General features: G+C 40.8%; 1 protein-coding gene across 1 annotated transcript in view; it reads right to left on the bottom strand.

Moving 5' to 3' along the window:
• Window positions 1-383: 383 nt before the first annotated feature.
• LOC110167907 (Na(+)/H(+) exchange regulatory cofactor NHE-RF1) overlaps window positions 384-9,789 on the bottom strand; it is a 57,598-nt gene continuing 48,192 nt past the window's right edge. Inside the window, 2 exon segments of the mRNA XM_055150180.1 lie at window positions 384-1,190; window positions 3,091-3,192. Coding sequence (XP_055006155.1) covers window positions 1,050-1,190; window positions 3,091-3,192 — 243 coding nt within the window. The 3' untranslated portion in view covers window positions 384-1,049.

Below are 9,789 nucleotides of genomic sequence, written 5' to 3' on the forward strand. Positions count from 1 at the left end.
AGGACTAAAACCAGGACTAAACCAGGATTAAACCAGGACTAAACAATATGACACTAACAGTAGGTGGACATAATTGAAGGCAGCAGTGATCTCATATAAAAATCATTTCTCTATCAGGATGTGTTTGCTACATTCATGTCGTTTTAAAAAACATGACAATATCAAGTAATCCAAAGTATTCAGATTACATTACTCACTTTAAGTAATTTAATGGATTATGTTACAAACTACATTTTGGGGTATGTAATCTGTAATCTGTAGGGGAATACATTTTAAAAGGAACCTTCCCAACACTGGTCACAGGCACTTATACTTTTTTGTTTTTTGAGGAGTGAATAGTGTAGATGTAGTTGTGCTGGGACAGACAGACAAGTGAACAAACAAAGTATTAAATGATCTTTTAATCATAAATTCAGGTATGTACAAATCTAACATTTGTTTGTCATTGTATTTCAAAGTGATGAAATGTGACAGTGGCAGTACAAAGTGCATTCATTCCAAACGTGTGATTGTGATTGGACGCACTGTCACCCGCTCAGACACGATCACACAAATCACACCGCTCGCTCCTCCTCATCATAAACTGTACATTACTTTTATCATTCATAAATATTCAACTTTCATTGTGTGTAAAACATTTCACAAGAAAAATTACAAAGTGGGAAAACCCTACGATTAAACTGAGAAATCATCTTTTTAACACTGTTTCACCGAAAAACTGTTGGGCGCTCGCGGGGGTTCGGGCCGTGACGGGGGGAGCCTGGAGGTCCGGGCGCTCGCGGGGGTTCGGGTGGTGCGTTCGCGGGGGTTCAGGTGGTGACGGGGGAGCCTGGAGGTCCGGGCGCTCGCGGGGGTTCGGGTGGTGCGTTCGCGGGGGTTCAGGTGGTGACGGGGGAGCCTGGAGGTCCGGGCGCTCGCTGGGGTTCAGGGGGTTCGGGCGGTGACGGGGGGAGCCTGGAGGTCCGGGCGCTCGCGGGGGTTCGGGTGGTGACGGGGGGAGACTGGAGGTCCGGGCGCTCGCGGAGGTTCAGGTGGTAACTGGGCGGGGTTTATAAGTTGCTGAAGACTTCTTTTCTCTTGTTCCAGTCCATGCGCGGGGCGTTCTTGGACATTCTCTTCTGGTGCGCTCGTTCTCTGGCCTGAGCTACAGACAGACCCAACCCCAGAGTGTCGCTCTCTGGCTCCTCCTGCTGGACAAAATGAGACACATCATTCACAATGTTTTAGAAATCAGATTTAAAGTCTGTGAATTTACCTTGTGGATATTTTATAACAAAATACAACAACATCAATTGCTGTGAAGGAGCAAAAGTTAGCTCTAGTTAGCTCTAAAAATGTAAGAACGATAGGTACTATTACTATTACTATTACTACTAGATACTATTACTATTACCTATCTGACTATTAAGACCATATGCACAGTTTACCTTGCAAAAAAAAAGTAGATTTAGTGTTTTGTGTTCCAATTTAAAGAGTCTATATTACACTATTTCCTGTTCTTCGTCATCACAAACAGACTTAGAGTTGTGTTTTGTTTCATTCACACATGCAGAGATGAGTTCCTGACGCAAACTGAAAACACTGTTCCACCTTGTGATGTCATGTGGTAATACAGGAAGTACTCAACTGTGTTTTACACCTTCACTTGAATCGTTTGGATGATTTCTGACCTGGAATTGTCAAGTTCTACTCAACTAAAAGCAAAAGGAGCTGTTAACTTGAAAACTACAGCTTCATGACATCACAAGGTGGCACAGAACATTTTGAGCTTTGGAGATGTAGATGTAGATGTAGAGTAATCATAAAGTGTTACTCAAACATGTGTGAATGAAACAAAACACAACTACAGGTCTGTTTTAGAGGAGGGAACAACATAACACTAGAGGTGTGCAAAAATATCAAAATATTGATATATATCGTATCGTTTAATGTGATGATACAGTATCAGTATCGTGGGCTGTTGTATTGATATATCACCAAGAGTATTTTTTGGTCTATTTTACTCAATGATTTTGTTACAGCACTAGTTTTTTTGTTGTTTGTTTAGTGGAAGGAAACTCGTTTATGAGACACATTTGACATTTTCACTGTTTTGATTAAAATGTTTGTGTTTCATGTGAACTTTGCACAAAAACTGGTTTAACAAAGACTTTTAGTATCACAGACATGATTTAACCTTTATTTTTACTGAACCGTATTGAACCAAAAGTTGTATAATTGCCTGTGTATTGAGGCATGTATCATATCTGCAACTTCTTAATGATTCCCAGCCCTACATAATCACTGTTGGACAAGTGACTTTCAAACTGTAATGTGTTATTTATGACTTGTTTCTGTCATTTCAAAGTCATTTGTTACATTACAATATTACTGTATTTAAAATGTAAGACATTACATTACTATTGCAGCACTTTTAAGCTATTCTCACCAAAAGAACTGTGAAGATGCTGAACCAGGTCTAAACCAGGACTAAACCAGGTCTAAACCAGGACTGAAACAGGACTAAACCAGGACTAAACCAGAAGTGAACCAGAACTAAACCAGGACCAAACCAGGACTAATCTTGGAATAGAACTTGGAATCTAGGACTGCCCGTGGAACAGCGTGTCTGCGCGGTGCGATCGGGCGTCATCTGTGGTTCGCCCCGTGGAGTGTGGAGTTCTGCATTGGTCCTTTTCGCCCACGGACACCCGACGGTCTACGCGGGTGCACCTCTGACATTTCACCGCTGCTGATATTGCAGTGATTTTAGTGACTTTGTATGAAGAAAAACGAAAAACCCACCACTTCAATCCAGGTTAAAAAAGCATTGTAACACGCCTCACTGACATTTGTGCTGAGTAAAATTATTATTTTTTTCCCTGTGATGGCGTAACATTACTGCGTTACAGCAAAAAGCAATGCATCACAGTAATTTGTTACTTTTATAAGAGGTTACTCCCAAGTCAATTCTGTGTACTACAGGACCTTGAAATACCTAATTGGAAATCACAAACACAAGAATGAAACTGCTGGTCTAAGTGTGCTGAAAGTTGATCTATGCTCCTGTTGTGTGTTGTGTATCCTGCAGAGTGAAGAGTGGCGTCTCACCGTTGGGGTGGCGCCCGGGCTGGGCTGAGGCGAGTGTGAAGAGGCGCTGGACTCAGAGCTCACGGAGGTCTTAGCTTTACGCTCCTCTGCTGCCGCTGGCTGCTGTTCACAAACACACAAACAGGAGGGACATGTCAGAATCCAACACACAAGTCTGTACTGTTTATTTTGGAAATGATTTGGAGGTGTCAAAATGACACAGATTGGACATTTTTTGCTTCATAAATCAAGAACTGTGTGTAAGATTCAAGATCAAACATAGTTTTTAACAATTGTAATGCTGATTTATTCGTAATTACAAAAACCTTGGACATGAGTCAGTGCTAGTGCAGCCTCTGCAGCTCAGGGAGGGAATTCTGCAGGTTCTGCAGGTTCACCTGAGGCCTGAACATAAACTGAGAATGTGTCGTCTGTTTGCAGGTTAAGACTCTGGTGACTCAGGTTCAGTTGAGTTCAGTTCATTGATTGAAATGAAATGTATTTAAACAAAAATAAAACAGAGTGCAGGTCACATCCAGCCTCTTTAGGTGAATACATTTGGAGAAAACAGCATTTGAAGTTACTGTTGGAGCTACTTGCTTCTTTTGTTGATTTTAAAATAAGTTATTATTTTTGTTTGTTAATTATCTTACCAATTCAGTTTTGTTCATTTGTTATGTTAATGTTATGTTTACTCATTTCATAGTCTAAGCTGGTATTATTTATGTTAGCACCTTTTTTGTTTTTGGTTTAATCTGGGTCACCTCGGGGACATGTAGACCAGAGTGACCTGGGTGGGCCTATGGTTTTTTCCCAGTCGAGTGGAGACACAGCAGGAGTCACCTTTAACATGTGTCCCTTGTTTCTTGCCAAAACTGGAAATAAATCTCAGAAACTCAGCTCTGGTCATGGACATTGATTTATAATTTTGTTACTGCGTAAACCACATACTCATGGTGCCTAAAAGTGATTATATGAGTTAGGTTTAGTTCTGAGTTTGCCACAAATAAAGCAGATTCAGTAAAATAAGAAAACATGTGTAGGTGTAGACTGGAGCGTTTATTTGTGTCCAGGTGGAAGTCTTTATGCTGTTATGTTGTGTTAACTTTGGGAGTGTCTCATTCAGCAGCGCAGTAATAGCAGCTCTGTGTCCAGCAGAGGGCGCTGTGGGACAGAGCGGGAGGTCACGCTCTTATCTGCTCTGCTGGATTAAACAAAAAGACTCATGTGTGGAGCTCTGTACACATATTATCCTTTTGAAACTCCTCCATAATATAATGTAAAGTATTTAATAAGTAAATTCAACAATTGATTTGAACATGTTTGCTTCAGAATTTTTTCTTTTACTGTTTACTTTGCATGTTCATAAACAAAAAACTTGAGTGCCTTCTTCATCACTGTTATTAGTTTGTACAACCATAACAAACACAAAAACTCCTCAAATTTTACATTCTCATTGTTGTTTATTTTAGTACAATGATGGATGATAAACTCTGGGTCTTTCTTATTATTGTTAGTTTGTACGACCATAAACAAAGATATATTTCTGTGTGTATGTACTGTATATCATAGATGCGTATGTGTATGTATGTACATGTGTGTGTACATATTTGTGTGTGTGTGTGTATACATATATATGCATTTGTATACATATATGTGTATATTTACGAAATGCGTACGACAGGTAAACACTCCAAAGGTGGGAAAAAAATAATAAATTGCCAACCATTTATTTATGTAAAATAATTGGGGTAGGACATTTTTTTTAAACGTATAATGTTTTTTTTTCCCCCCATCTTACTCCTTTTGAGCACCGGGTCCCAAATATGTACATGTACATATCCTTGTTTTTTATTTATTTATTTATTTATTTATTTTTTACGTATTTATTTATTTATTTATTTTTGTTAGTGTTGTTCTGTTTTACCTTGCTCAAATAAATAATTATTAAAAAAAAAAAAAAAAAAAAAAGCAAAAAACACACAGACTGTATAACACTAGTCAAATGAAGCTCATCGAGGCTGGCACTTATAGTGTAGACATTGGAGCCAAGTTCCATATTTGGAATTACGATCATGAATATCACAGCAACCAAACAGCCAATCGAGAGCAAGGATGTTGTAGGTAATGTCACTTCCTGTCTGCACTGCAGGTTCAGCAGGGAGTGGACGCTTAGCAACGCTGTCAATCAAACCTGTCGCTAATGTTAGCAGGAGCGAAGTTGGGGAAAGAAGAGCCTGATTTGTCTTTTTTTAATGTTTATATTTTGATTTATGGACAAAATAGCGAACCCAGGATCATGTAGAGTCTGTTAATATGAACATTTAAAGATCAAAATGAGGAGTGTGACAGCAGCAGTCACAGAGAGAGGGGCCACGTTTTTTCAATACAAAGTGAACTGGGACCAGAGTTGATGGAGCCGGATGCTCCCCCATGCTCACTTCCCATTTGGAATGTGGTGGCTAGCGGCTTAAGTTTCGTTCACACTGCAGCCTAAAGTGACCCAAATCTGATTTTTTGGACCCTATGTGACCTGTATCTGATCTTTTAATGACGATTTTTTCAAATGTGACCCAGGCCACTTGGATATGTGCTCCTGAAACCGATACATATCTGATCTTTTGACATGTGACTTCAATGTGAACAACCAAGGCACATTCATCCACCTACATGTTATCAACAAGTGACAAATGTACACAAACGTTCTTCTAGTCATATGAAAATTGTTAATGAACTCCGTGCCACTGAAGTGAAGCACATCACCACTCACCACTCTTGGCTCCGTCTCCACATCCACACGTTCCTTTCAACAGACTGTCCCACAAAACACCACGGCCAAAAACCTCGTCCTTCTCCTTCTCAATCTCCTCTTTAAAACAAGTAAGTTGTTCATGTTCTGGCTCCGGTACAAGAGGAACTTTAAAATCTCCAGGTGCTCAATGCTGCTTCCATGTTTGGACAACTTCTGTAAACACAGAGCACGCTCGCTGTGGTTGACGTCGTCGTGTCTCCAGTGCTCATGTGGGACACTTTCGGGCCGTTTAACGTTCACACTGGAGTCACATACAAGTCGCATTTGATTGGAAATGTGAACGACCTCGCAAAAACATTGGATTTCACACAAAAAATCCGAATTGAGCGTTAAGTTATGTCCTTTTATATATTTATTCCACAGTCTGATCAGTAGTGTGGTCAGTTTTGTATTATCTCCAGTGAGGTGTTATTGCTCTGCATGGAATATTCCACTGAATGGCAATAAACATATCTACCTTTATCAAGCTATCATTTATTTTATTACAGGTTTCTGGTCTAGTACATGTTTAAACTAGGCCGATAAGTTACACAGAGCATCTTTAAAGTTTCTACATAACACAACATTGACTTGTGAGCTTTAACATATATTACCTCCTCAAAAACATGTGTGGAGCTGTGTTTTGTTTCATTCACACATGTTTAAGTAATCCTTTATTATTAGTCTGTCTACATCTCCAAAGCTCTAGACCAGGAGTGTTCACACTTTTTCACCATGTGAGCTACTTACAAAATGACCAAGTCATAAAGATCTACCTAATACAAAGCCAAACAAACTGCACTGAAACACTCTGTGTCCCTTTTTTGGACCCTCCCCCACAGTTTGAGAACCCCTTCTTTAAGAGAACTTCCTCTGTCACTTTACACAAAACTGTGAAAAAAGTGAAGGAAGATTTTTAAACCTGTTTTTTAAAGTTCCAAACTGGAGTTTCATTCTTTTCTGGTTTTGCAGTGATATTTACCAGCCTCTGCACATTTACCAAACCAAACACACATCGTGACAAACACAGATGCATTTGTGCACTTTTGTTAAACAAACTTCAGCCAAATGTGGCAGTAGGTCTGTTCTGTAGATCTGCTCTATGCTGTAGACCTGCTTTGTGTCAACACTGTAACACAAATTTAGACTTGTTTTAGCTTCACGTTTGGTCTTGCTCTTCTAATCAGCGCACACTGTGGGAGGGGCTTGTGTTGGCTGTACGCAGGAAGGAGCGAGAGCGTGAAAAGGCGAGGGGCGGCGTGCTGACGTGAGGCAGATGGACAGGTAGGATGTTTAGGAAGTTGAACCTGCCCTGTGATGCACGCTGGTACACGAGGGCACACGCTGTCGCAGACGAGTCGTGCATAGGGAGCGTGTGTGTTTGTGATGTGCCGTAGAGCCTCCGCGGGTTTCAAATGAGCGCACAGGCTGCACTGAGACGCCCCACACGCTCCTGCACCCCACTACAAGTTCATTGCCAACAGCAGCGGCCGTAATGAAATATGATCACACTTGTTGAGTGTCAGACCTCGAGTGAGAGACAAGACCGAGTCCAAACACGAGTCCGAGACGAGACACGGTGATCTACCCACACGACCTTGGTGATTAACTGGTAGATCGCGATCGACGTATTGCGCACCCCTGATCTAAATGCTCTATACCACCTTGTGATGTCATGGAGTATTAATTTTCAAGTGAACAGTTCCTTTTACTTTTAGTTCAGCAGAGATTGGAAATTTCATGGCTGAATTTATCCAAATGATTCTAGAGAAGGTGTGTAGAGTTTAAAAAGCACTTCCTGTATTACCACATGACATCACAAGGTGGAACAGAGTGTTTTCTCCTTAAGAGCCTCAGTCTAAATGTGCAGGTTTGTGTGTTAAACATGTGTGAATGAAACAAAACACAACTCCACGTCTGTTTGTGATGAGGAAACGACATTAGTGTGACGGGCCCTTTCATTGAGTAGCCTGTTGTTTTCTCTTCAGTGTTGAATAGTTCTTCTCTTTCTGTGTTGTTTTTGTTGTGTTTATTACTCGAGTAAGTCTTCCTGAAGCATTATTAGACTCAGTTTCAGCGTGTGCGTTCGTCCAGTATATAAGCTCATCTCTCCAAAATCCTCTTACAGCTCTTTGTTTACCGACCTCCTCTCTTATTTCACATCAGCGCACCGCCCGCTTCTAATTTTACCCAATCACGTCTCTTATTATGTACACACATGAGGGGTCAGGGGTCACGTGCCGCTTACGTAACACCGGTCCCCTGAAAGAGGCATTGTTTTTGCGCGGCGCTCTCTTGCCAGCACGTTTCGTCAGCGCCGCATTTGCATAATCCTCCAGTCGCGCGCAAAAGCCAAAGCCACTTCTCCCAATCCCATGATCCTCTGGGGCATAGGGCAAAGGGAGACGCGTCGCCCGCTGCCATGGCGACGGGAGCGGTGTCAGCTGGGAGGTCAATCCTTCTCCCTGCGAGCTGGAGCAGTGCAGTTCAGAGGGGAGTGGGATGTGTGAAGAGTAAACGGAAGGTCAGAGTACAGACAAGAGACTAACTGTTTACAAGAGCTCAGGATCAGACTGGGCTTTTGTGGCATTAGTAGGGAAAAGATGTTTATTTTCTGTTTAATAAAGACATTAACTCTTTCCCCCTTGGATGTCTTCTAGGAACAGTGTTGGGAAGTTTACTTTTAAAGTGTATTCCCCTACAGATTACAGATTACATGCCCCAAAACGTAGTTTGTAACGGAATCCATTAAATTACTTAAAGTGAGTAATGTAATGAACTTGAATATGAACTGTAGAGAAGCAAAGACGAGGAAATCGTAATATAAAATGTTTTGTCTGATAAAAGAAAATAAAAAGCCCAGACTTTACTCAACCAAATTTAAAAAATATTATTGATAGAAGAGGAAACACACAGCATGATTTAGTCCTGTTAAATCCTGTTTGAAACATAGTTTAGGCCTGGTTTTAGTCCTGGTTTAGACCTGGTTTAGATCTGGTTTAGACCTGGTTTAGATCTGGTTTAGACCTGGCTGAGGCCTGGTTCTAGACCTGGTCTGACCTGGTTTAGACCTGGTTTTAAACCTGGTTTAGACCTGGTTTAGATCTGGTTTAGACCTGGTTTTAAACCTGGTTTAGACCTGGTTTAGATCTGGTTTACACCTGGCTGAGACCTGGTTCTAGACCTGGTTTGGACCTGGTTTGGACCTGGTTTGGACCTGGTTTAGACCTGGTTTTAGACCTGGTTTAGACCTGGTTTGGACCTGGTTTTAGACCTGGTTTAGACCTGGTTTAGACCTGGTTTAGACCTGGTTTGGACCTGGTTTAGACCTGGTTTGGACCTGGTTCAGACCTGGTTCTAGACCTAGTTTAGACCTGGTTTTAAACCTTGTTTTAGACCTGATTTAGTGTCCGGCAATGAGTGGAATTCCAAAAAAAAAAAAAAAAAAAAAAAAAAGGATATAGCCCAAAATGTGAAAACAGGAAAATACCGCCGTGTAACCCATTTATTTCAACCAAGTAACTGTAATCCATTTACCACTCACTGAAACAGTAACTGTAACTGAATACAGTTACTCATAATTTGTACTTTGATTGCGTAACTCTGGTACATGTAATCTGTTACTCCACAACACTGTCTCAGAACAACCATACATATATTTCTAGTTCTACCCTTAGCGCATAACTGCATAAAAGAAAACAAACTTCCACGAGTGATTATAAATGATTTTTACACTCATGAACTTAATTGTAACACAGACATATTTGTATCTCTGGAAACCTTAGACTCTGAACTCTTCATTTCTGGATGTTTAAATGTGATTCAACTCATTTACAGGTTTATAACAGCTCACTGAAAATGAGAGTTTACCTGGTCAGGTGCAAAATCAAAAACAAAAAACTACATTCAGCTTCTGATATCTGCATGTT

The sequence above is a fragment of the Boleophthalmus pectinirostris genome, unplaced genomic scaffold (genome assembly GCF_026225935.1).
Source record: "Boleophthalmus pectinirostris isolate CB_2022bp ecotype Guang Dong unplaced genomic scaffold, ASM2622593v1 HiC_scaffold_14, whole genome shotgun sequence".
In the NCBI taxonomy this organism is placed as follows: Eukaryota; Metazoa; Chordata; class Actinopteri; order Gobiiformes; family Gobiidae; genus Boleophthalmus; species Boleophthalmus pectinirostris.